General features: G+C 52.5%; 3 protein-coding genes across 6 annotated transcripts in view; 2 read left to right on the forward strand and 1 right to left on the reverse strand.

The window, feature by feature from the left end:
* The first annotated feature begins 317 nt into the window (after window positions 1-317).
* Window positions 318-4,688, forward strand: LOC136527695 (polyadenylate-binding protein 1-like). 3 transcript variants are annotated; one of them, XR_010776909.1, is made up of 7 exons: window positions 318-786; window positions 2,874-2,953; window positions 3,165-3,275; window positions 3,439-3,630; window positions 3,704-3,786; window positions 4,265-4,391; window positions 4,479-4,688. XR_010776909.1 is itself a non-coding variant. In XM_066520503.1 (6 exons), exons 1-6 carry the CDS (start codon window positions 408-410, stop codon window positions 4,317-4,319), a joined length of 900 nt encoding a protein of 299 aa, XP_066376600.1. In that variant the 5' UTR covers window positions 318-407; the 3' UTR covers window positions 4,320-4,688. The 3 variants fall into 3 exon arrangements, 2 of the variants coding, with proteins under 2 accessions (XP_066376600.1, XP_066376609.1); XM_066520503.1 differs by having other exon boundaries at window positions 4,265-4,688; XM_066520512.1 differs by lacking the exon at window positions 3,165-3,275 and having other exon boundaries at window positions 4,265-4,688.
* An 884-nt stretch (window positions 4,689-5,572) lies between these two features.
* On the reverse strand, window positions 5,573-7,185 carry LOC136539332 (trihelix transcription factor ENAP1-like). The gene has a single exon (XM_066531286.1). The coding sequence runs from the start codon at window positions 6,869-6,871 to the stop codon at window positions 5,912-5,914; it is 960 nt and encodes a 319-aa protein (XP_066387383.1). The 5' UTR covers window positions 6,872-7,185; the 3' UTR covers window positions 5,573-5,911.
* Window positions 7,186-10,230: 3,045 nt separating this feature from the next.
* Window positions 10,231-26,654, forward strand: part of LOC136527711 (mediator of RNA polymerase II transcription subunit 31-like) — a 37,881-nt gene continuing 21,457 nt past the window's right edge. Inside the window, exons 1-6 of one of the 2 annotated variants that reach the window (XM_066520532.1) lie at window positions 10,231-10,368; window positions 10,487-10,667; window positions 11,143-11,239; window positions 11,316-11,397; window positions 20,894-21,201; window positions 21,371-21,581. In XM_066520532.1, the coding sequence (XP_066376629.1) occupies window positions 10,535-10,667; window positions 11,143-11,239; window positions 11,316-11,397; window positions 20,894-21,201; window positions 21,371-21,377 (627 nt within the window). In that variant the 5' untranslated portion in view covers window positions 10,231-10,368; window positions 10,487-10,534 and the 3' untranslated portion in view covers window positions 21,378-21,581. Of the gene's footprint in view, window positions 10,369-10,486; window positions 10,668-11,142; window positions 11,240-11,315; window positions 11,398-20,893; window positions 21,202-21,370; window positions 21,582-26,654 lie in introns of those variants that run through there. The other variant, XM_066520522.1, reaches the window with a different exon arrangement.

Consider the following 26,654-nt stretch of genomic DNA (forward strand, 5'->3'; position numbering starts at 1 on the left):
ACAAAGGGGTATGGACCTACGATGAACTAGTTAAAAAGTTTAGAACCCGAAAATGCAATTTAAAAGTTGATGAAACTGAATGACACATCACCAAAATTTAATAGACTAAAAAATATATTTTAAAAGTTGATGAACCTGAATGACACGTCATCAAAAATTAATAGACCCAAACATATAATTTAAAAGTTGACCTACGTAACACGTCACCAAAAGTTAATGAACCTGCATTTAACTCAAGAAAAGAAAACAAAATATAGTTGCAAAAGCATCGCCCGGAATCAAACCGCACCACGTCGTAACTCACGCTCACGCAAACACGACAAGCGGAGGAAAAGAGGGCGGAGCACCAAAGCGAAGCAGCAGTTGCGGTTGCGGCGGCGGCGGCGGCAGTGGCAGTGGCGACGGCGATGGCGATGACCGCGAAGCGAGGCCCAAGCGGCGATGAGATGCGCTGCTCTGGTCACCGCGCGCGCGCCCGCCGCGTCGAGGAAGGAGAGACGGACCATCCTTCCGCCGCGGAGCTCGGAGCCAGCCTCTCCACCAGGGATCAGGTGCGTGCGTGCGTGCGGTGTGCGCCTGCGCGCGCGCGTGTTTTGCAATGTCGCCTCCTACCTTGCGTGAATAAGGACTCGCTCGAGCGATTAAGGTCTCGTATCGTTTGCTTTGGTACGGCAGTGCTTATGCGTGTTAGGGTATTGTGTGGGCTGCACGAGATTGAAGAAATGAGGAGGCGGCTGCGGGAGTTGGAGAAACTCGAGTTTGAGATACCACCCGCCCCATCGCATGGTAATTCGTTTTGCTAATAAACACACCATCTCTGTTTGCCTTGTTGGTGTAAGTTGACCACTGAAGTAAACTGCGGGTACCGGAATTTTATTTATTTATTTATTTTTGCCAGACATCATGCTAATTTAACCATTTTAGTGGTCTGTGACTGAATTTTTGGTGTGGTTTGTTTGCCAGAGCATGTAGTTTGTTCTGGTGCTATGTAGTTGGCTTCAGTTTACTGCCTATAAGTGACTACCTTATTCTATTTTTAGCCTGTTTGAGGAGATGTTGTGTTATGTGGTTGCAGTAAGAGCGGTGGATGATGCATATCGGCATTCTCATGTGTTGTGTGGATTGACGAACATTGTCTTTTTGCCTCCATCATTTGTTATGTTGGTCAGTGGTAGTATTTTGTACTGAAATACATAATGGTTGATATATTGTGATCAAAGCATGATTAGTATTGTTACAATTCAGCAAGTAAGCTTGGTTACTTATCGAATGCTTGTGCTACAGCTAATCATTACTTTGAGTGGCTGTCATAAGTGATCAGCCAGACTGTCGGCGATGCTTTTTGCAACCACATTCTGGCATTGAACATCTCAATTGTGTTACAATGTTGTTCATGTGGTCAATTATTGCATTTCTAGATAGAGTAATCGGCGACATCAGGCCTAAGCTGCATTTTGATGTTTGCATAGTGTTACTTGCAGAAGCGGAACCAACAACTTTGATTAGGGGGGGCCGGACAAACATAATGACACATCGTATGTGTGATAAATATGTACATAAGTGTACATTTCAACATATTTTTCTATGCTTCTACATATGTAGTTAGTGTTCATAACAAAAAATCACAACATTATGATAAAATACGAGTTAAAATGGGCTAAATATGCTTTGTATTGTATTATTAATAAAGGTATTTAAAAAAATCACTGTTTGCGCGCGGGGGGGGGGGGGGGGGGGGGGGGGCCTGGTTCCGCCTCTGGTTACTTGAGTCTAGGATTGAATTATGAGCCCTGTACTACTAGGAAATATGTGTGAGCTCAGAACTGCTAGCAAAGAGAGTCCCATCTTAATCCATTATGGCTCTTGCAGCCAAACTTTTTATTTGATACAGAGTTCAGTGCATACTCTCATGAGGTTACACTGAAAAAAAAAAGAAAAATGCCATTTGGCGGAGGTGGTTTGATCATTGCGCAAGAGGCGAGTGCGCCATAAGTGCTGCTCTGCATGCTTGGAGGAGGCAACTGATGGATGGTTCTTTGTTCTTGAAGACTACTTCATTCTGGATCTTCCAAAGCTGCCTACAGCATAGAAGGACGAGGCATGCAGCATGTTTTAGCAGCATGCATTGGGTATCTGGTTCCTGCTAACAGCATTTTAAGTAAACACTGAAAAAGATTATTGTGATGTATTTTGTCCCTTAGCTACAGTTTATTGATGTGATAGTTGATATTTCCATCAGATGAACTATATATGGTTTTTCTCTCATGTGGGCATGGGCACCCTAAGCTACAAGTTTTCTTTTCTGATAATACAAGTATTTTTGCATACAACTATTCTTGCATAGGGCACCACAATGATGCTAATGCTATATGCCTATATTCCATAGAAAGAACAATTTGTACACATAGAGACAATGTGACTAAAGCAAGCAGTAAAGCTTATGCTCAGCTGAATTACTTGCAGACATCTTTTTCACCTCATTAGTACTTCTACAGTTCTACTTCTGAAAATTTATAGGCAGTGAAGACAAACTTTCAGATGATCTTGTTTAGAAAGTGAGTTCTGCAAATATTCTGAAAATAGTATTGTGTATAAAGTATATGCCACATACCATACCTCTGCTTATATATCTACTACTTAATTTGTAAGTCCATCTATATTTTATACAATCATGGGTACTGATTACATAGCTTTGTTGCTGTGCTTGAAGTATCTTTTTCTTGTTACAGGCTTCATAATTTCTGATTGCGAGTATGGTGCAGTAGTTTCATTTTTCTCAGCCCCACTGCTTCAATGGAATACTGCTCCCATTTTCCCACTAAGCTATATAGCTGTTTACCTCTCTTTTTATTTGTTTGTATTTGCATTCACAGAAGATGAATCTGAAACAGCTGTGGCAGCAACAACAGTTGACAAGGCAGAGGTGGATGTTCGCTCCATCTATGTTGGGAATGTGAGTTTTCTTCTCTTGTCCTAGTGCTATTCAAGCATGTCCTAAACACCTGACAAATGTTCTGCAGCTCTTGAGCAATGATTATGTCACTAAAATGAACTCCAGTTGTTGTTGAACTTTGACTGCCTATGTTCTTTAGTTACTGTCACTGTTTCTTCCTGTGGCTGGGGTTTGTGGCATCTTATATAAAAAAAGGGCGTACCCAGTGCAGAGAGCTCCCGCTATGAGGGGTTTGGGGAAGGGTGTCAGTGGCAAGCCTTACCCTCGCCTGTGCAATGCGAGGAGACCGCGACTCGAACCCGGGACCTTCCAGTCACAGGCGGTAAGAGACTACCGCTTGCACCAGGCCCGCCCTTCTTGTGGCATCTTATATGTTTTGAAAAAAAAATACTTGTCCCTTAAAAATGCATTAAAATCGGCAACATGTAGTTCTTAGTTTGCTACAATTGTGGGTATGATGTAAACCATGTGCCACCTTGCTTCAGGTTGATTATGCTTGCTTGCCGGAGGAAGTTCAGCAGCATTTTCAGCATTGTGGAACTATCAACAGGGTGACAATCTTGACAGACAGCTTTGGTCAACCCAAAGGGTTTGCTTATGTGGAGTTTGATGAAGTTGAGGCTGTCCAGAATGCTCTCCTTTTGAATGAAACAGAACTTCATGGTCGTCCTTTGAAGGTCCAAAGGACTTGGTTTCAACTTTCTAACATTTATTTTGTCAATTTTTGTCTAATCTTCATTCTGCATGTAGGTTTGTCCAAAAAGAACCAACATTCCAGGAATGAAGCAATCTAGGGGAAGGCACTCAGTTCATCCTTTCTATCCATCGTATGGGTAAGGAGTTTTTCTTCATGAAGATACATTAGACGTGGATGTGGAAAGATGGTAAACATGGAAGCGCTATTTTGATTAGTTGCAATCAATACATTATCACTTTTTGAGGTACTTGAGCTTCTCTACCATTGAATCTGGGCCAAATGACTAGGACTGTCATTTGTGGCATCTCAAACTTAACACCCCCCCCCCCCCCCCCCCCCCCCCCCCCGCCTCTCTCCCTACCTCTCATCTTTTAGAGCTCACATTTATGAAACACCATATCCATTTGTGTGTGAAAATCATGCCTTATGAGTCATCCTGGGGAAAACATGACTGAAAAGTTCGAAGAAGTTGACCTGAATCCTGGGGAAAGCATGACTAAAATGTTTTTAGTGAAGTTGACCTGGGAAAGCAAGCCTTATGATTTATGAAATGTGGATGGTTTCCTGATTCATCCTGAATGTTATTTCTAATGTTTGTTTTATTTGCTCTGCAGGAAGGTACCAAGATTCAGGAGGTTCCTGGGGTACAGCTACAGCCCTTACTACTAATCCTACTGGGTTGATGTGATTCACTGAGCCACTCAGTTTTCTAAAGCTAGCAAATGTCCCCAACATATCGTGGTACAGAACTATAGTTCCAGTATTGTGCATCCTGAATAGGCAGGGCCCGGAAGACTCAGGCCTTACATAGTTTTTTCGTTGTCGTAGCTCCCTTGAAGACCGACCTGTAATAACATGTTGACAACCTTCTACCTTAGAAAACGGTGTGTTCGCTTATGCTGAAATGTCGTGAGAGGAAAACACTGTTCCGTGGCTGAAAAGTAGTGTTGTATAAGCTCAAGCGAACAGATGTTGGACCGTACTTTTTGTTGAGAGCCCTCTGTTTGATCAGGAAGTTGCAATGGAGTCTATTTTCTGATATCCAATGCACGTGATGTATGCCTTTTGGTTTTAAGTTAGGTTCCCTTTTGAACGTTGATTTCTTTTTTTTTTCTGTTTTCTGTGTTTTTCAATTCATGTGTTCCAAATGGGCTGTTAATCCAAATGTTCTATTGTTCTATATGCCCCGTTTGGCTTGTAGAAACTGACTGAAAACACTGTTCTACCTAAATTGTTGTTACTGTTCCAGCTGAAAGCCAAACGGGGCCTATCGACGGCTGTGTTGCACTACGTACTTACTGAGTTAAATGGGTGCAAATTTGCTCTCTTTTTTTCACCTTCAGGATTTTAAAGGTTCTGTCCACGTGTGCTTAGATACGTCGAATACTTCTGAGCTTAAATATTTCTACGTCGAATACTCGTGTGCTTAGATATTTCATATTTCCAGGGTTCCTACGTCGAATACTTCTGAGCTTCTTACTTTCTGGGATTTCAAACTTCCTTTTCTGAAGTGAGATTTCGGATTTCATATGCCCGAAAGCTGCGCTACATCAGCAATAAGCTTTCTGATTTGCGGTTTGCCATCGTAATGCTTCTCTGTTTCTACGGCTGTGCTTCGCTTGTGACAGATCTGAGGCATTTCCTTAGCCATATGGAATGGCATTCATGCAACACAGTGTCAACTAGATGCACGCTTCAAAGCCTGATACAAGCTGTAGAATTCCCGTTAGCGCTGCATCTTAGGAAACATTCCTGACTGACTGCAACATGTAGTATTGCAGCTCACAAAATAGGGTGAACCTCAGTGAAATATAGAGATTCCATATGCTTGCTCACCGAATATCTCGAATGCAGCGTTAAACTAATCTAGCAACTGGACGGTCACAACAACAAGAGTCTAGCAAGCAAACTCAGCAACAAAATTGACAACGAGCAGATGCCATTTGAACAAAGCTGCAGTGTTTCAACATAACAGCAGCAGCTCATCATAAATTCATAATTCATAACACGAGTAATTCACTGATTACACCTGAGACTTTCTAATTTCTAATTAAAACCTCGTCCTTCCCCCTTACCATATCCCTACACCTACATCCTTTGCCCCAAACCCCTTGCTCGGTTCAATTCACCATCCATACACAATAAGATTAAATTGCTACTAACATCATCATAGTCAACAACTGCTAGCATGCACAGCAGTTAACACAGAGCGAGCAAGCATGCACACAAGGTTCACAGAGCAGCCGGGCTACATGGATCGATCAGTCCTCTTCCATTGCGGCAGAGGAAGGGGAGACCCTGGCCTTCATGTTCTGCTGCTGCTTACCGAGGAAGGCCTCCAGGAAGAGCTGCTGGGCGTCGAGCATCGTCTGGGTGCGCTTCATCTCCGACTCCATCCGTTCCTTCTCCATCTGCAGCGAGAGCTCCAGCCTGCGCTCCTCCATACGCAGGAACCCCTCCCCGACCTCCCGCAGTGCGGCAGCCACCTCCGCCATGGCCTCTGACTCGGCGTCGTCCTCGCCGCCGCCGCCCCTCTCCGGCTTCACAGCTGCCACGGCGGCGGGCTTCGTGCGGGAGGCCTTGGGGATGGTGAAGCGCAGCCCGCTCCCGGCCCCGCCGTTAGAGATGAGCCCGTGCAGGCTCCTGCTCCGCACAGCCTCCTCGGAGGAGGAAGGGGAGGACACGGGGGAAGGCGGGGACGCCGGCGGGGCGGGGCCCATGGTCTTGATCTTGACGATGGCGTTGGGGCTCGGGTCCGGCACGCCGCCACCGGCGAGGTCGTGCAGGAGCGGGAAGAATGGCCACTTGGGCCTCTTGGACCGCCCCGCGGCGCGCGACCGCTCAGCGCGGTATCGCTTCCGAAGCTTCTCGATCTTGTGGCGGCACTGCACGCCGGACTTGTGCGCGGCGGTGGGGAACCGCCCGCAGCGCGCGGTGACGGTGTTGGCCACGGCGTCCCAGTCCGCGGCCCGCAGGTTGCCCTTCCGCAGCGCCACCCACCTGTCGCGGTACGCCTCGATGAGCGCGAGGGTCTCCTCGTGCGTCCAGCACGGCGGCGGCAGCCTCCGGCTGGAGCCCCCGCCCCCGAGCCCTATGCCTCCCCCCGAGGAGGCCGCTGCCGCCGCCGCAGCCGCCGCCGCGGCGACGGGCGCGGCCAGAGGGGGCAGGTCGGGAGATGAGACGGCGTCGTCCCTGGCCGCGTCGGAGGACGAGGATGACATGGCCGGTCAGCTGCGGCGGCGGCAGGCGGCTAGGGTTTGGTGGTGGTGCTGGTGGAGATGCGGAACGGAGGCGGAGGTGGGGAACCGGTCATAAAAGGAGGAGGAGGCGGGGCAGGGCGGGGCGGTGCGGTGGTGGGCCGCGGGCGTGGGCGTGGGCCGCGCCCCCGCGGTGAAATGACCGGCTGGGGAGGGCATCGCCCACCGCTGCGGCCGCGTGGGCGGGCGGAGCGGAGCGGTGGTTTTGCTTGCGGGGTTTGCCGCAGAGTCGCGTACTCGCGGCGCGCGGCGGATGGATGAGGTGAGGGGCTGACCGGCTGAGGGCATGAGGCCACGAGGGAAGGGGGCGCGATGGAACGGCACCAGGCCACGGGAGTACGGCGTCGCATCGTGCGGAGCCCGTCCCGTGGTGGCCGTGGGCGCGGGAGCCCACCTCCGCTGCTCCGCAGCCGCGCGGCGTGGCCGTGTGCCGTGTTGGATCGGGATGGGTGGTTTGGGTGGGTGGCGAGTGGCGAGGGCGGCTATAGATGGCCAACGGGCCTGCCCGGCTCGGCTCGGCATGGGCCTGTGCCAGGCATGGCTCGATGAGGGTCGGGCCGGTACGGCACGTTGTGCCTCTCGGGCCGTGCCAAAGCAGGCCTCGTGCCTGGCCAGCAGCTCAAGCACGGTCTGTCGGGCCGATTTTTAGGCTGTGCTGGCCCGAAAAGCACGGTCCGCGCCATGGGTCGGGCTAGCCCGCAGCCCGAAACAGGTGAGAAAGAGAGGGGGGAAGGGGAGGGTGCCGCTCGAGCTGGATCAGGTGGAGGAGGCCGACGTCATCGAGCTTGATCTGAAGGAGGCGAGGAGGAGCGGCTCGAGGCCTTCACTGCGCTCGACGCATGTGTGCTCGACGCCACCGCTCCGGAAGAGGCGGCCGGTGGAAGCGAGATCGGCCAGTGGTGTGTGGGGCGATACGACTGGAAGAGACGCCTGCGTGCTCCACGGTGTTGAGGAGACGCCACCGCGAGGATGGTGTGAAGGAGGCGGCTAGTGCTGCCGGGTACGGGGCCGTGACGCACGAGCGGAGCCGGGGGGGCGAGGAGTCGCACGACGTGACTCATGACCGCGACCGCAAGAATCCAAAGGGTGTGCGGCATGCCGCGTGCAGGGATAGGAGAGTGAGAGATGAAGTTAGGGTTAGGGAATACGAGGGGGAGTGGTTGGGTTGTTAGCAGGCTGCAGTAGTGCGGTTGGCTGTTAGCAGGTTGTGGTAGTCACCGGACCAACTTTGTGCCTACCTATAATTTTAGTCCAGGCCGAGGCGCCCAGCGTGCTTGAGTAGTGGCCTAGACACGACCCTAGGCATCGGGCCGGGCTGGCCCGAGCCCGTGAAACACCGTGTCGTGTCATGCTCGTGTCGGATCAAAATAGCAGACTTCGTGCCTTGCTAATGGGGTGCGGGCTGCATAGACATCTATAGTGCCGGCCGCCCTGCCTTTTTCCCTCGGCTCTACGTGGCCTCGGCCTGATCTTTATTCTTTTCGAAAAATCCAGCCAGGTGCGTTGTTCAGTTCACGTGAGTGCGTGACGAAGTGGGTGCCGGCCACGTGCCTATGCCAATCGATCTGTAGCCTGTTCGGGAGGCCGTAAACGATCGTGGATTATTTACTGCTGGCTAGTTTGGTGTGAGAGAAAAACACTGTTCTCGGCTGGAAATTTACGATCGTTTACGAGCAAACGAACATGCTGCTAATCAGCATCAGGAACCCGCGGGCCGCAGCCCGCAGCAATACAGTAAACAATCACTCATAACAGTGTTCATTCCCTAAAAAAACTCAATAACAGTGTTCATGTAAGTTAGTACTATAGATTACTTATATATGATAAATCTATATCTAATTCTACTCCATCGATTTTAAAATAAGTGTTATTCTCACTTCTTAAAAAGTCAATTATTTTTAGCTTTAACCAAAGTACATATAAGAAAATACTAATATTTACAGTGCATAATTAATATCACTAGCAAATACGCTCGTGTGTTGGAACAGAACGTACACCTTGCTGTACCACCCCTGAAACACACGACTTATAGCTTGGAAATTTATATAATGGCTGCATCATTTGTTTCGATGTATACGGGGGAATTGGACTCGTACCATTGCTTGCCATGCCTTGCAATCATACTTCGTATGGAGTAGTCCTAAATTTGAGTAGGATGGCTAGTTGTCTAATGCGGGTATTTATTACCCACGAGTAAGAGGTCGTAGATAGTATATACCCACACCCGCACCTGCTTACGCGACTGGTAGACGATTTCGCCCCATAAAATACCTGTGGGTACGTAAAACTATTTATGCTCATCTATTTTTTATTGGGTAAAATTCATCGAGTATTCGGTACCTTTGTCGTCTCTAGCTATAGTTGTTGCCGTTGCAAGTCACTACCCCGCGCTAGGCCACTAGGTCCAGTCGCCTGTCGGGCCATCGCTAGCCGCTCGCACTGGCCACTGGTGCTAGCGTGCTATGTGCCTGGAAGCGCGGCGCTGGTTGCCTAGGTCTGGTCACCGCGTCGTTGGGGCTTCAAATCGAAGGAGAACATGAGATTAGAGAAGGACAATTGCATTCCGGCAGGTTGGTGCAACAACTAGGTGGTGATTTTCAAATTGCCAATTCTAATCCAAAAATCCCCATGAAGCCATGAATGAATGATTATGTGCCTTTGTCCATTTATGTAGAAGGACTACATGAATTTGGAGCACCACAAAAATAGATACACAAAAGGTAAAATTTCAAATTCTCAATTCCTGAATAAAAAATAATCATTATCTCAAAGTAGGGCAAGTGGTATGTTGTCAATTTTTTCATTAATCAATTGTATTTTATAAGACTACATTACTAAGATTTTTAAACTCCAAACTGATGTGTAGGTTCAAATTTACATACTATTGTAAACGAAGATACGAGAAGCGAAGGCAAACCAAACCACCATTCACTATGGCTAGGTATTTTTCACCACATTCATGTGTTTTATCAATTATGTTGTAAATTTAATCATAGAATTGAAATATTGTCGAAATGTATGTGTTTATGAGCTAGTTTTGTTACCTATCAATATTAAACCGGTATCAATGGTATTTTGACTCAGTACATGTGCTACATACAAAGTAATACTAGGAATAAAATTGACCAGCTCCGTCACTGATCCACGTACATTAAACTTAGAGCATCCTCTCTTTGGACTACTATAAACTCCATCTAGATATGCTACTCCCATCCATCAAACTTGAGGTCATTTTACAAAATATAGTTAAAAAAAGTCAAGAAAAATAGTCAAATTGAAAAGAAAAACACTCGCACTAAAACTGTTGGAGGCCACTTCTCCGGCTTTTCTTCTGCCTCAACTGACGTGCCCGCTCTCTTTCTGGTGCGGCAATTGGGCGACCGCTGACGCCCCTACGCCAGGTGCCCGGGTCGTCGTCGGTGTCTTCGTCACTTTCTTCGCCGGCGGCAAACCGCCAACAGGTATGCGCACCCTTTCTCTTCCGTTCTTGCTGTGCGAAACCGGGCACCCGAACCCTAACTTAAGCTATTTGGCTTTATATTTATTCGGATCTGATCTAATTACAAATCCTTTTGCAAGAATTACTGGCTTTACTGGGTCTGCCCTGGTTCAACTGATCGAACCCCCATGACCGACGTCGAGTCCAACCCTGGCGCAGGGGGGAAGCCGCCGCTTTACAAGGATCCTGACAATGGGAGTCAGCGGTTCCTACTCGAGTTGGAGTTCGTGCAGTGCCTCGCCAACCCTACCTACATCCACTGTACTGTACTCCTCCGTCTCTTGTTTCATCTCACCTCGTTAGGATTAACTAATCTGATGTTGCACGCATCCATGGAACTAATATAATGTTAAATGAGGACGTGTTGCTGCATCGGGTGGTGACTGCTAGTAACTAGCAATCCATTGCAACGGACAGAAAAATTTCGTAGTAGTGTGCGTTTCTCAGTTAGTTCCTGCTTGAGAAAGGAGGGATGATTGCTTAGGAATTTTTAGCACTAGCTTAAATCCCATTTCCCCCTATTCAAACTGGCCCTATCTGCTCGGGCCTCATGAGCGATTTCCTATCATTAAGGTATGATTGCTAAGCTAAGGCTGTGATATTGTTAGTAGTATTGCTTGAATTTCATCATTTTTGCGCGCCTCATTGCTCCTTGTTTTTTCCTTGAACTTTCTTGTGCAATGCATATTTGTTTGTACTGCATGGAATATTTGAATGCTCTTTTTTTCCCTAATAGATCTAGCACAGAATAGATATTTCGAGGATGAGGCATTTATCGGGTACCTCAAGTACCAAAAATACTGGCAGCAGTCGGAGTATATGAAATACATAATGTGAGTGAGACCATATTCAGTAGTTTTGTCTGCAACTGAGAAAATTGCTTGCTCATTGTTTTTGCTGATGATGCAGGTATCCACACTGCCTTTTCTTTCTTGAGCTCCTCCTCCAAAATGCCAATTTCCGAAATGCCATGGCACATCCAACAAGCAAGGTGATATTTTGACCTAAAATCAGACATTCACACTTGAGCACCAGTTTTTAGCTTTTGTTTACCGGCTTGCAGCGTCATCCCTCCTTTCAAAACCTAGCTGAAGTTGCTCTGTTGAGCCATATTATTTTGACTTGCTTGCTAGAAACTATGAAAAAAACAGAAAGTCGCACAAACTTGATATTAGTGCTTGTGTAGAATATGGTTGATATATTTATTTGTGTAGGAACTGTTGAAGGAAAGAGCTTTTGCATGGTTTATAAATGTTCATAATTTTACTTTTTGCTATATTATTTTAATTAATTAAGACTACTTGTATGAAACTAGTATAATGCCCGTGCTAACGCCACGGCTTTTGTCATGTGCGGGCGCACATACAGCCGGCGCAGAAGAGCCCGCGACGTCCGTAGGGACGCTGAGCGCGCGGCCATGAGCCAGGAGGGACAGGCGCGCGCGGCCATGAGCCAGGAGGGGCAGGCGAGTGGCTAGGAGGAAAGCTAGGTGGCTGTTGCCTTGTGTGGCTGGTGGTTGTTTCCTTGTTAGGCTGATCCTAGAATTAAGGAGAACTTTCTCCATTTGTTTAGGCCAAGGGCCATATATGCTGTACGTGAGAACCATCTTGGATTAAGCAGAAAAGTTATCCCTAACCTCCCTATCTCTCTACAAGCCGACGGCTGAGGGGCATAACCTCGCCGGCGTGACGGACGGCGGCTACGAACTGCGCAGCCGAGGTCCGGCCAGTCAGGGGTTTGAGGCCCTTGACAACCTGGTATCACGGTCTCGTCGATCCTCACCCACGCGCGCCGATCCCTCGCCCACCACAGCCTCCCCCACGCCGCCATCGCAAAGCTCCACCACAGCCATGGCCGAACCCACCCTCGCCGACTTGCTCGCTGAACTAAAGTCCCTCCGCACCGAGGTGACCTCCCTGAAGTCCGACATGGCGGCCATGAAGGACAAGTCCGCGTCGACCTCGGACAACGACGGCGGCCGTCGCCCGAACGATTTGCGAGATCAAGATCCGTTCTTCAAGCACAAAAAGTGGGATTTTCCCCGCTTTGATGGCACGGTAGATCCAATGCTCTTCCTCAACAAATGCGAGTCGTATTTCCGCCACCATCGCACCATGGGGGAGGAACGCGTTCGGACGGCCTCGTACCATCTGGACGACGTCGCCCAGCTGTGGTACAACCAGCTCGAGGAGGAGGACGGCGCACCATCTTGGGGTCGGTTCAAGGACCTCCTCAACGAACGTTTCGGGCCGCCCCTCCGGTCCGCCCCGATGTTCGAGCTCTCCGAGTGCCGCCGCACCGGGACCGTCGAGGAGTACGCCAATCGCTTCCAAGCCCTCCTGCCACGCGCCGGGCGGCTGGCTGAGGCCCAACGGGTCCAGCTCTTCACCGGTGGTCTTCGGCCACCCCTGAGTCATGCGGTGCGCATCCATAACCCCGACACGCTCTCCGCCGCGATGAGTCTGGCGCGTCAGGTGGAGCTCATGGAGCTCGACAGGGCTCCTCCGGCCCAAGCCCGGCCAGGCGCCCGTGGTCTGTTGCCGCCGCCACCGCCTCGTCCGGTCTTGCCTGTGCCGCCACAGCAGCTCGCCCTGCCCGCCCCCCCGGCGGCTGCCGATCCGGGTCATCGCGAGGGCAACCAGCGGCGTCTCTCCACGGCGGAGCAGGCGGAACGTCGTCGCCTTGGCTTATGTTTTAACTGTGACGAGAAATATTCCCGTGGTCATAACAGGTTTTGCAAACGAATCTTCTTCGTCGACGGTGTCGAAATCGAGGACGCCGCCGACCCTGCTGCACCGGGGGACACGGAGGCGCCCTGTTTCTCACTGCAGGCTGTGGCGGGCGTGCCCGTGGCAGACACCATGCAGCTGGCCGTGCAGCTGGGGGCCGCATCGCTCGTCGCGCTCCTGGACTCGGGCAGCACCCACAGCTTCATCTCCGAGGAGGCCGCGCGGCGCTCGGGTCTGCCTCTCCGCCACCATCCCCGTCTCACGGCCATGGTGGCCAACGGCGAGAAGATCACCTGTGCGGGCGTCATCCGCGACGCGCCCCTGCTCATCGCCGGCGCCAGTTTCCCGGCGGAGCTCTTCGTCATGCCCTTGGCCGGGTACGACATCGTCCTGGGCACCAAGTGGCTGGGAGCCTTGGGACCAATCGTATGGGACCTGGCCAACCGGCGCATGTCCTTCCAGCGCGGGGGCTGCACCGTCTCCTGGACGGGCGTGGCTGGGGCGGCCGGCTCGGCTGTACGCGCCCTGGTGGCCGGCGAGACGCTACTGGAGGCCCTCCTCGGCTCGTTCGCAGACGTGTTCGCCACTCCAGCTGGCCTTCCGCCCAAGCGCGCCCACGACCACCGCATCTTGCTGAAGCCCGACGCGCAGCCGGTGGCCGTACGTCCATATCGGTACCCGGCTGCCCATAAGGACGAGCTGGAGCGGCAGTGTGCGGCCATGATGGAGCAGGGGATCGTCCGCCGCAGCGACTCGCCGTTCTCGTCGCCCGTCCTCCTTGTGAAGAAGCCCGACGGCTCATGGCGTTTCTGCGTCGACTACCGCGCCCTGAACGCCATGACCGTCAAGGACGCCTTCCCGATCCCGGTGGTCGACGAGCTGTTGGATGAGCTCAACGGCGCCAAGTTCTTCACCAAGCTCGACTTGAGGTCGGGTTACCACCAGGTCCGCATGCGGCCCGAAGACATCCACAAGACGGCCTTCCGTACGCATGAAGGCTTGTACGAGTTCCTGGTCATGGCGTTCGGCTTGTGCAACGCGCCGGCCACCTTCCAAGCTCTGATGAATGACACCCTCCGGCCGTTTCTCCGCCGTTTCGTCCTGGTATTTTTTGATGATATTTTGGTTTACAGCAGTACGTGGGCTGATCACCTGCGGCACCTGCGCGCGGTCCTCGACGAGCTTCGCCGCCACCAGCTCTTCGTCAAGCGCACCAAATGCTCCTTTGGTGCCACCGCCGTCGCGTACCTCGGCCACGTCATCTCCGCAGCGGGGGTTGCCATGGATCCGGCCAAGGTGCAGGCCATCCACGACTGGCCGACCCCGCGCTCCGCCCGTGCTGTTCGCGGGTTCCTCGGACTAGCGGGATACTACCGCAAGTTCGTGCATAACTACGGCACGGTGGCTGCGCCCCTCACGGCGCTCCTCAAGAAGGATGGCTTCACTTGGGATGAAGCCACGGCAAAGGCGTTCTCAGCGCTCAAGGCAGCGGTCACGTCGGCACCCGTCCTCGCCATGCCCGACTTCGCCAAGATGTTCATCGTCGAGTGCGACGCGTCGACGGCGGGCTTCGGCGCCGTTCTGGTCCAGGAGGGCCACCCGCTGGCCTACTTCAGCCGGCCAGTGGCGCCTCGCCACCGCGCCCTAGCAGCGTATGAACGCGAGCTTATTGGGCTGGTTCAAGCCGTCCGGCATTGGAGGCCCTACCTCTGGGGGCGCCGCTTCCTCGTCAAGACGGATCACTACAGTTTGAAGTATCTCCTCGACCAGCGCCTCGCTACGATTCCGCAGCACCACTGGGTCGGCAAGATCTTGGGCTTCGACTTCGCAGTGGAGTACCGCTCCGGCGCCACGAACACGGTCGCCGACGCTCTCTCCCGCCGTGACGTCGAGGATGGCGAGCTGCTGGCCATCTCCGCGCCCCGTTTCGACTTCATCGAGCGACTTCGCCACGCCCAAGCGACGGACCCCGCGCTGGTCGCTATCCACGACGAGCTCCGAGCAGGCACCCGCGCGGCGCCGTGGGCCATCACCGACGGCTTGGTTGCCCTCGCGGGCCGCCTCTACATCCCCCCGGCGTCGCCGCTTCTACAGGAGATCCTGGCCGCGGTCCACGAGGACGGCCACGAGGGCATCCACCGCACCCTGCACCGCCTCCGACGTGATTTCCATTTTCCCAACATGAAACGTTTGGTGCAGGAGTTTGTGAAGGCATGTGCCACCTGCCAGAAGTACAAGTCAGACCATCTGCGCCCGGCCGGTCTGCTCCAGCCGCTGCCCATTCCTTCCAGCGTGTGGGCGGATGTCGGCATTGATTTCATTGAGGCGCTGCCCAAGGTGCAGGGCAAGACGGTCATCCTCTCCGTCGTCGATCGCTTCAGCAAATACTGCCACTTTCTACCGCTAGCCCACCCGTACACCGCCGAGTCCGTCGCCCAAGCCTTCTTCGGCGACATCGTCCGCCTTCATGGCGTACCGCAGTCCATCGTCTCGGACCGCGACCCGGTGTTCACATCGGCGTTCTGGACTGAGCTCATGCGGCTCACCGGGACCAAGCTCTTCATGTCGTCCGCGTTCCACCCGCAGACGGACGGGCAGACGGAGGCCGCCAACAGGGTGATCGTCATGTACCTCCGCTGCTTTGCCGGTGACCGTCCTCGCCAGTGGCTCCGTTGGCTCCCGTGGGCGGAGTACATCTACAACACGGCCTTCCAGTCGTCGCTGCGGGAGACGCCGTTCCGCGTGGTCTACGGCCGCGAACCGCCGACCATCCGCTCGTATGAGCCCGGCGAGACGCGCGTGGCTGCGGTGGCCCAGGAGATGGAGGAACGTGCAGCCTTCCTGGACGACGTCCGTTACCGTCTCGAGCAGGCCCAGGCGGTCCAAAAGCGTGTTTACGACCAGCATCACCGGCAGGTGGAGTACCAAGTCGATGATTGGGCTCTCCTTCGGCTTAGGCAGCGTCAAGCGGCATCCCTGCCACGTACCACCTCCGGCAAGCTCAAGCCCCGGTTCGTCGGGCCGTACCGCGTGGTGGAGATCATCAACGCCGCGGCTGTTCGGCTCGAGCTGCCTCCGGGGGCACGTCTCCATGATGTGTTTCACGTCGGGGTGCTCAAGAAGTTCGTCGGCACGCCGCCCTCTTCGCCCCCGGCGCTGCCGGCCACCCACAACGGCGCTGTGCTGCCGGTGCCCGACAAGATAGCTGCTGCTCGGCTCGCGCGCGGTGTGCGTCAGGTGCTGGTCCAATGGAAGGATGAACCAGCGGCGTCCGCAAGCTGGGAGGACTTCGACGATTTCCGTCTTCGGTTTCCTGATTTTCAGCTCGAGGACGAGCTGGTCTTCGACGGCGGGAGAGATGTCATGTGCGGGCGCACATACAGCCGGCGCAGAAGAGCCCGCGACGTCCGTAGGGACGCTGAGCGCGCGGCCATGAGCCAGGAGGGACAGGCGCGCGCGGCCATGAGCCAGGAGGGGCAGGCGAGTGGCTAGGAGGAAAGCTAGGTGGCTGTTGCCTTGTGTGGCTGGTGGTTGTTTCCTTGTTAGGCTGATCCTAGAATTAAGGAGAACTTTCTCCATTTGTTTAGGCCAAGGGCCATATATGCTGTACGTGAGAACCATCTTGGATTAAGCAGAAAAGTTATCCCTAACCTCCCTATCTCTCTACAAGCCGACGGCTGAGGGGCATAACCTCGCCGGCGTGACGGACGGCGGCTACGAACTGCGCAGCCGAGGTCCGGCCAGTCAGGGGTTTGAGGCCCTTGACAGCTTTATCTTGGGGATGCACATGAAACAACCTAACAATGAATTTTTTTCATAGTTCAACTTTTCCACAATAGTATATTGCATGTGCTAACGCTATGGTGTTATGATCATAAAACTACATAATGCTCCTGAATCATGACAAAACTACCTAAAGCTCCTGTAGGTTTAGCACTGAAATCTTATATGAATAGTATAATGCCCGTGCTAACGCCACGGCTTTATCTTGGGAATGCACATGAAACAACCTAACAATGAATTTTTTTCATAGTTCAACTTTTCCACAATAGTATATTGCATGTGCTAACGCTATGGTGTTATGATCATAAAACTACATAATGCTCCTGAATCATGACAAAACTACCTAAAGCTCCTGTAGGTTTAGCACTGAAATCTTATATGAATATACAGAAGCCACAGTACCACAAAGAAGAAGTGAACCTGCTGGAAGCCCTAACCTGAGTAGAGGATAACATTCATAGCCCCACACTGCAAGTAATCTACTACTACCAAATAGCAAATTCTTGATCTGCTCCCTGCAGACCAAGACCTTGCCTATATTTTTCATACCTAATAAAGTTAACAGGAACTGCACAGCCCACAACCAAAACAATATTATGATTCAAACTAAGAACTTGAGACTTCAAAATAACCCCTGCCCCCAGTCTAGGATAAACTCCTGCCTAAAATATGACATGACCAATAATTAGCAAGGCCTTCTAATATCTGGTATTCCTTGAGTAAAATCATGGAACAGAAGGCACGCACAACAAAATTTTGGTTAAGTGGCCCAGCATAAGCAAGCTGTGATTAAATTGAATAGACCCTGCTAAGCCTCACAAAAATCAGTGTGTCGCTCCTTCACTGAACCTGATCGATGCATTCTGGTGCTTCTGTTCATGAAACATTATCGTTTCAGAAACAACACAGGAAACAGAAGCTAACCAATCTGCACCAAAACAAAATTCCAGAAACTGGAATTTGGATCACATCCTCACACCATCACGAGAAACCAAACCCAACTTGATCCATCCAGAAGTATTGAAACTTTCTCACAAATTTCGGAATCGAGGAAAAACGGGGAAAAAATACAGTTTTACATTCAAGTTAGCATCCATTGTCTATATTTATTGTTCAAAAAAAATTAAATAGTGCAAAAAATGAGCTAGCATGAAGTTCAAGAACTTCACAAATTGTTAGTTAATTTCCTGATGTAAATAATCCAAGTACTATTGTAGCAAAAACATCTTGTTGCAGTGTCGGCGGCGATTAGTCAGCTGTACAAATGCAATTAAAGACTCATGACTCATCTCTCACTGATGTAGGCTGTTGAAAATTATGGTTCACCGCCACAGAGCATATCTCTTCAGTGCTTTGTACAAATTCTGTGAGCGAGGTGAATCAAAGTCCGTAATGACTGTATGCTCTTATGTAGATCCAGTTTTCAGTAGTGCATTGTTGCAGTCACCAAGGAAACTTTTCGGTAGCAGCTAGTCATTCTGCTTGCCAACCCTTGTGCTAAATTGCATGGTGATTACTAAGCAATATATAGATACTCCTTTCAGAAGACAAAATCCTCTTAGATATTGAAGAAATATAACCACTTTGTTGAGGGTGCAGAGCCCTTCAAATGAGTCACACATGTATGGGAAAGGCAGAGGATAAACTAAAGCACAGCCATAGGGTAAGAATTGATTTTAGACTGATTCGATAATCAACAGTTTCAAGTCCTCTAATAATTGTACATAAATAAATCGTCTACATTATAAAAAAAATATATGAGGAAGCTATTTGATTATCTCTAAATCTGAGTATTTTTTATACATCTAATGAAGTCTTGAACTCCATTAGGTAAGTTGTCTTCACATTTATTTTCCTTCAAAGTCTATGTCCCAAAAATTGTTTTCTGAGTTATAGCCATCGCGTTTGTAATAAATGATTATTTAACATATAAGCATCGTCTACGTGAGAAAACTATTATATATAAAACTAATATAAATATTTATGGTTTTTACCTTTCTTGGTGGCAATTGTAGTTATTCATCTTTCCATGCAGACATGATCTCTTTAAATGTCGGACATCTAAATTTTCAACAGTGTCTGATTTAATATTGAAAGAATCCATATTCTGCAAAACCAACAAAAGCTAAAATTAGTACATTGTAAAACCAAGATATAATGCAATATAATGCTAAGCTCCAAATAAACACCAGCTCCAATTTGAATAGAGAGAACACACATCAATTATAGCCTATCCTATAAAAAAAATTAGACTTGTACATTAGAAATCCATCACAGAAATACATCTTTAATGACATAGAACACACACTAAAATGAACACCTAGAAATTAAAGATCTAAGCATAAACTAATGAAGTCCCCTTACACAACAAACCAATCTAGCAAAATATGAAGCCGTAGGTAAAAGAGGTAGAAATAATCAGAGAAAAAAATATAGCAACAAATCTTACCTAAGAATAGCAAATAGCAGATCCGGATGAAGTTTGGATCCCTGTTGTCATTTCCAATCCAGCGAGACCAAGATTCATAACTGGCAAGATTGACTTCGCTGTCAACAAGGATTATATTAGTTTTGATTGACAAGGAGATTTGTGGGCTATAATATCTAAGGGGAAAACAGGGAAAAGAGAGAAACCTGCATCGAATACATCATGGAAATCGCTGACCCAAGCCGATTCCGTTCTGCCTACAAATTTTCTCACCAACACAGAGCAACGGGAGTGCTGGCGCCGTTCAGAGAGATACTGGAGGCGAAGCCGATTCCGTTCTGTCTTCCAATTTCCTGGACGGAATCCTAGTGCCGCTTGGATAGATCACTGAAGCGCAAAATTCCTGCCGCCGCTACCCATCGACCGCCGCACGCAACAGTGGCTGGCTCGCCACGCCTCCAGCCGCCCAGCTCACGAGGCCCCAGCCCGCCACTGACGGACGCCAGACGTCCTCCCCTGCTCCGCATCAAGGCCCTGTGCTGCTATGCAGCCGTTGCCGCCGCCCGCGTCACATGATTCCACAAGTGCTAGCTGCAGATTGCTCCCAATCTCAACAGAAGGAAATTAGAAAACGAAATCTTTAATTTTTTACTCTGAATAATGGATCTGACCCTGGTGTCCTCTCCTTGCCACGGCCGAGGGACTCGAGCTAGGAACTTGGGACAGGGAGGGCTAGAGTGGGCCGACGGCCAAGGGCGATCCGGTGAGCGCGTGGCCGGCGCAGAGCCACGGCGCGTCGGGTTCGACGCGTGGGGTGCGGCCGGGCTCGCGCGGGCAGGGCTCACAGCCGGCCACCGGAGCTCGTGCGGCCTGGGCTCAGGGCCGGCCATGGCGGACGCGGCCAGAGGAAGAGGCTCGCGCGACGGCCATGGCCCAGTAGGGATTCAGGATCTCCTCCACTGAGAAGACGGCCTGCCCTATCACGCGCGTGTGTGGGAGAGATCACGGCCTCGTCCCCGGCGGCGGCGGCGGCGGCGCCGTCCTGGGGGCGGCGCTCTGCCTCCATCCCTCCATCCAGGCAGCGCGGTGGCAGATCCAGGCCGCCCCGACCTCCTGGCCGCGGCACCATCGCCTCGCCCGCTACTTCTCCTCCAATGCCGTGGAGGCGCTGCCGCCGTCTCCTGACCCCGGCTTGCATTGTTTTTTTTTTGGGAAAAAGCGTGGTGGCTGCGGCAAAAGAAAACCTGAGGCGGGATCGAACCGTGGTCGGGGAACGCGGGCGTTGGCAGCTGGGGCGCGGGGGTTGCTGGTTCCTGGAGATCCATTGAAGGATGATCGTCGGATATGGTCGAGTAAAGAGAGAGAATGGAGGAGAGTTAATCTGGTTCTTACGTTTTTAGGGTGGTGTATTTCTGGGGGCATATACTGGTGTGGACGTAGTTAAGGTCATGACTATAGAGTGGGTAATTGTTGGGTGGATCTAGGATAATTTGAAGTAGTGTATTATAAGGGTAGAGATTAACACCTACCAACTCATTGTTTGACAGGAGCTTGCTCATAGTCAGCAATATTTCTTCTGGAAAAACTACAGGAATAACAGACTGAAGCACATCCTACCACGCCCTCCTCCTGAACCAACTCCTGCACCTGCACCATCACAAGCGCCTGCTACATTGCCCTTACCAGCATCAGTGCCGACACCTGTAGCTCCACCTGTTCCTGCACCAACATCGTCTATGCCACCTGTGGTAGCAGGTGGTGCATCTGCAATGTCTCCTATGCAATTTGTGGGAACTCCAGGCACTAATATGCCGAAGAATGACATGAGAAATGCTATGGGCAACAGAAAGAGGAAGTATGCACCTCCCTTGCAATCATTCAACAATTTGTTTTATGAAGTTATCTGTCCTTGCACTGTTTTCTTTCCTTGCTATTTTGTCTGTGCTATGAAATCATTGGTGAACTATTATTTTCAAAGGACACGATCCAATTCAGTTTGATTTATGGCCACTCTTCCAATATAGATTATGAAGATCCTCGTCTCCACTGCAGTTACTCTTCTTCATTGAAGACAGTGGAGAACAGTTTTACTTTTACTTCTCTGATCTTTGGCCCATTGTTTGAGTAAATTTATCTGAAATTTTGTCAACAATGATATTGATTCAAGCAATATAAATTTTACTTCAGCTTTGTTAAAGATTGTAGTCAATTGAAATGTGGACTTCATGTAACTGCAAGTGACTGCATATTTCCTTTTGCTGCCCTCAGAGCTTAGTCAGGGCTCGGGGTAGTGTGATATGAATGTTCCATAAAACTACTGTCGGGGACCATAGTAAGGGGTCCCCTAAGCGAGAGCCGAAAAAAATCGCTTAGACCCTTTAAAAATCAAAGCCAAAAGACAACTACCGGCAAACCCCCACCTTATCCGAAGCTCGGCTGGACCGATCGGCCCACCTTGAACAGTATCTCGACTCACCCGAGGCCCCGCCCGTAAGGCCTCGGACGAAGTACCGATTCTCCGCCTCACTCGAGGCCTCGCACGTAAGGCCTCAGATGGGGAACCGATTCTCCGCCTCGCTTGAGGCCTTGCGCGTAAGACCTCGGATGGGGTATCGATTCTCCGTCTCGCTCGAGGCCCCGCGCGTAAGGCCTCGGACAGAGAACCGATTCTTTGTCTCGCTTGAGGCCGGCTCGGCGACAACCCTGTCGCCTCCGCCTCGACCGGTTTCCCTGACAGAACGTCATGTCCAACTAGCGCGCCCAACCACTCCCGCGACGTCAGCCGAACGACGGCTCGACACAGCAGAGTGATCGACGAGATAGGAGTCGCATCAGCACCATGCCGTCCGGGACAGGACGGGGCAGGGGTTACCGGCCGCTGTGCTCGGCACTGTGCCCACGACTGACACTCGTACTGCGTTGTGCTACCTAACCCCTACTCCGAGGACAGTGCGGCGTGGGGAGTCAAGTCCGGGTACCTGTAGCCTCGGAATCAGTGTACAGGACCAACTGCTCCCTCCGAGTCTCGGCCATCCGCTTCAGGGGTCTCGACAGCCTCGGGATTCGCACCCGTCGAGCCCCCCACGATGGTTCGGCCTCTGCACCAACTAGGCCTCGGCTCTCTACGTTGTCAACATACAGCGACCGGCACGTCGTCCATAGCGTGTGCCATGCCCTGCGTCAAGCTATCACTGGAGCTCCCACGTCGTACAGGATCGGGCGTGACCGGCGCGTCGCTCCAGTGCATCAAGGACAAGACCGCTCTATCGACCATGCCACCACATTGACAAGCTACAGGGCTCGGACACACCATCTCCGCTCACAAAACGCCATGTGACGAACACATGTATCGTCCCTGTCCTCCCTTTAACTATAAAAGGGAGTGACCAGGGCCGTCTCCAGGGACGAGAGGACGAACTCACGAACACGGACGAACACAGATAGACGCTCACACGCACAGACATAGCCTGAGACACACACAGACAGACGAACGAGTGACTGACGCCACTACGCAGAGACCTGGGGCTAGCTCCCTCTCTCGCCCTACTTGTAACCCCCTACTACGAGCATCTCGGTGCAAGAAATACAAGATCGATCTCTCAGACTAGACGTAGGGCACCTATCGCCTGAACCAGTATAAACCTTGTGTCTCTTTGCATCACCATCCGGGATTAGGGGCACGCAGTACATTTCACTAGTTGGTTGAGGACCCTCCGGGTCCAAAACACCGACAGTTGGCGCGCCAGGTAGGGGCTATACTGCATGTCAGCTTCGTCATCCCAACAAGTTCCGGATGGCAGACCCCGTACGACCAATGCGTCTTGGCACGGTGATCTGGTTCGGGAGCCTAGAGTTCATGTCTTTAGGATCTGAGTACGATATGGTACTTCTCACACCTAGAGCCCCACCAACCGACAACATCACGCACCAGCAGCCCAGGCGCAGACGGCGCTCGAGTCGCCGCTCTCGTCGCGCTCGCCAGGCACAATGTGAGCGGGACCACCCTGACACCACGCAAGCTCAGGGTGACACACCGCGCTCCGTCGGTATCCCATGCTCGGCTGTTGGTATGGGGTCCCTGGTTGGGAACCTGTCCAGCTTAAGCCTAGGCAAGGGAAAGATGCCGATGGCACGCGGTGATGCCCCGTCATCAAGCTCTGCCCCGCCACGTCCTGAGGAGTCGCCTCCGGCGGAGCGGAGCCCGGCGACGGCACCATCCCCGTACCCCTTCGGGTTTGGCAATACCACCGCCACCTACGCTTCTGCCTACGCTTTCACTCACGCGGAGTCCTCAGGACGCCACCAGCGCTTCGCCCTCGACCTCGACGCCACAACCTCGACCCACACCCACGCTAACTCCTCGGAGGAGGATGAGGCGTGGGCCGAAGCGGACTTCTTTGGGCTTCGCGACCCTAAAACCATGCGTCGCTTCATGGCCGCAAGCGACTACTGCTTCGGCTACTCCGACTCCGATGACGAAGGCACCTACGACCCCACTCGTGAGTGCTTCCACATCGGGCTCGGGATGCCGAGAGCGAGCGATGAGGACGAAGGGGCACACAACCGCTCCCCGCTCCGCGAGGGGGCAGGCGACGCCACACCTCCACACGACGAGCTCCTGGTGGTGCGGAACGAGAACCCCGCCCACGAGGAACTTTGATGCCTTGACTTGGAGCAGCTCCGTGAGCTCCAGGCCAAGGTCGAGCAAGACCGACTCCTTCTGCAGCAGCTTCGAGACACCCTCGAGCGAGAGCAGCGTGGTCATGGTGATGGCGGACTAGCCTGGCGGAGGGCTCGCGACGTCAACCACCGCATCAACAACGATGTAGGGGGCGAGCAACCCCCTATCTTCAATTGCGCTAGCCAGAACGTCGCGACAGCGGCGATGCTACTCCGGACTATGCCCGAGCCCTCTACCACGAAGGGGCGACTGGCCCACGGCGAGCTCCGCGAGCTCCGAGACCTCCTTGAGACCACCGCGGTACAACAGGCCGAAAGCTCCGCCTCTAGATGCCATGGAGGCACCCCAGAACTACCTGTGGCATCGCCTCGGCAGGGTAGAGAGGCCTCGGTTCGTCCCGAGCCTGCTTGGGCACCAACGGCCAATAGGCCCCCCTCGGTGCACGATCGCCTTGGCGACCAACGTGAGGCACAAGGCAACCACGATGTGGTCAGCAGGCGACGGCGCCACGACAACGAGGGGCCTACCCGAGGCTACCACCCGCACCGAGGCGGTCGCTACGACAGTGGGGAGGACCGCAGCCCCTCTCTTAGGCCACCTGGTCCTTGAGTCTTTAGCAGGGCCATCCGCGGCGCTCACTTCCCGGCCTAGTTTCGCCAACCGGCCAACCTCATGAAGTACAGCGGTGAGACCAACCCTGAGCTGTGGCTGGCCTATTACCGCCTGGCTTGTCAGCTAGGCGGTGCGGACGATGACCTGCTCATCATCCACAACCTCCCCTTGTTCCTGTCAGACTCGGCGCGAGCCTGGCTCGAACACCTCCCTCCCTCACAGATCCATAACTGGCGTGACTTGGTAAAGGTCTTCGTCGGGAATTTCTAGGGCACATACGTGCGCCCCGGGAACTCCTAGGACCTCAAGAGTTGTCGCCAGGGGCCAGACGAGTCTCTCCGAGACTTCATCCGACGTTTCTCCAAGCAATGCACCGAGTTGCCCAGCAACGGTGACTCGGAAATTGTCCAGGCTTTCCTCTCTGGCACCACCTGCCGAGACTTGGTCCGAGAGTTAGGCCGGAACGTGCCGACCTCGGCTGCCGTGCTCCTCGACATCGCCACCAACTTCGCCTCGGGCAAAGAGGCCGTCGGGGCCATCTTCCCCGACTACGATGCCAAGGGGAAGCAGAGGGACGAGGCCCCCGGGGCCTCAGCTCCCCACCTCCCCAAGAAAAAGAAAAAGGGTCGCCAGAGGAAGCAGGAGGTCCTCAAGGCCGCAGAGCGCAAGAATCCCCGAGGCCCTAGGGGCCCCGGGCTCTTCGACAATATGCTTAAGAAGCCCTGCCCTTGCCACCAGGGCCCGGTGAAGCATACCCTCGAAGAGTGCACCATGCTCCGACGCTACTATGCCAAGCTCGGGCTCCCCTACGACGATGCCAAGAAGAAGGGCGCCGGTGACAGGGACAACGATAAGGACGATGGGTTCCCCGAGGTGCACAATGCCTTCATGATCTTTGGTGGGCCTTCAGCGTGCCTCACGGCACGCCAGCGAAAGAGGGAATGCCGGGAGGTCTTCTCGGTGAAGGTGGCCGCTCCCTGGTACCTCGACTGGTCTCAGGAGGCGATCACCTTTGATCAGGATGATCACCCGGATTATGTCCTGAACCCAGGGCAGTACCCACTCGTCGTCGACCCCATCATCAGCAACACTCGGCTCACCAAGGTGTTGATGGACGGAGGCAGCGGCCTCAACATCCTCTACGCCAACACCCTGGAGCTCGACCAGTCGCAACTCCGGGGTGATGCCGCGCCTTTTCCACGGCATCGTGCCGGGGAAACGCATGCGACCCCTCAGGCGCATCGACTTGCCCGTTTGCTTCAGCACTCCCTCCAACTACCACAAGGAGGTCCTCACCTTCGAGGTGGTCGGGTTCAAGGGGGCCTACCACGCCTTCCTGGGGTGTCCGTGCTACGCCAAGTTCATGGTGATCCCCAACTACACCTACCTCAAGCTCAAGATGTCAGGTCCCAACGGCGTCATCACTGTCGAGTCCACGTACGAGCATGTATACGACTGCGACGTCGAGTGCATCGAGTACGCCGAGGCTCTCGTGGAGGCCGAGACCCTCATCGTCAACCTCGACCAGCTTGGTAGCGAGGCACCTGACTCCAAGCGTCACGCCGGGACTTTCGAGCCCACGGAGGCCGTCAAACTCGTCCCGGTCGACCCCACCTAATCTAACGAACAGGCCCTGAGGATCAGCGCCACCCTCGACATCAAATAGGAAGCCGTGCTCGTCGACTTTCTTTGTGCGAATGCCGATGTATTCGCGTGGAGTCCCTCAGACATGCTGGGCATACCGAGGGAAGTCACCGAGCACGCCTTGGACATCTGGGTCGGCTCCAGACTGGTGAAGCAGCGCCTATGCCGATTCGACGAGGAAAACCGCAGGGCCATCGGCGAGGAGGTACAGAAGCTTTTGGTGGCCGGATTTATCAAGGAAGTGTCCCATCCAGAGTGGTTAGCTAATCCTGTATTAGTCAAGAAGAAAAATGGGAAGTGGAGGATGTGTGTAGACTACACCGGTTTGAATAAAGCCTATCCAAAAGTCCCTTTTCCATTACCTCGAATCG

Source organism: Miscanthus floridulus, chromosome 2 (assembly GCF_019320115.1).
Source record: "Miscanthus floridulus cultivar M001 chromosome 2, ASM1932011v1, whole genome shotgun sequence".
Classification (NCBI taxonomy): Eukaryota; Viridiplantae; Streptophyta; class Magnoliopsida; order Poales; family Poaceae; genus Miscanthus; species Miscanthus floridulus.

Excerpts from the sequence above, each read along its gene's own strand:
- LOC136527695 (XM_066520503.1), top strand. The coding sequence starts at position 408 with ATGGCGATGACCGCGAAGCGAGGCCCAAGCGGCGATGAGATGCGCTGC. Across the intron at positions 787-2,873 it reads ACCACCCGCCCCATCGCATG|AAGATGAATCTGAAACAGCT; the intron begins GTAATTCGTTTT and ends TTGCATTCACAG. Across the intron at positions 3,631-3,703 it reads TTCATGGTCGTCCTTTGAAG|GTTTGTCCAAAAAGAACCAA; the intron begins GTCCAAAGGACT and ends TTCTGCATGTAG.
- LOC136539332 (XM_066531286.1), bottom strand. The coding sequence starts at position 6,871 with ATGTCATCCTCGTCCTCCGACGCGGCCAGGGACGACGCCGTCTCATCT.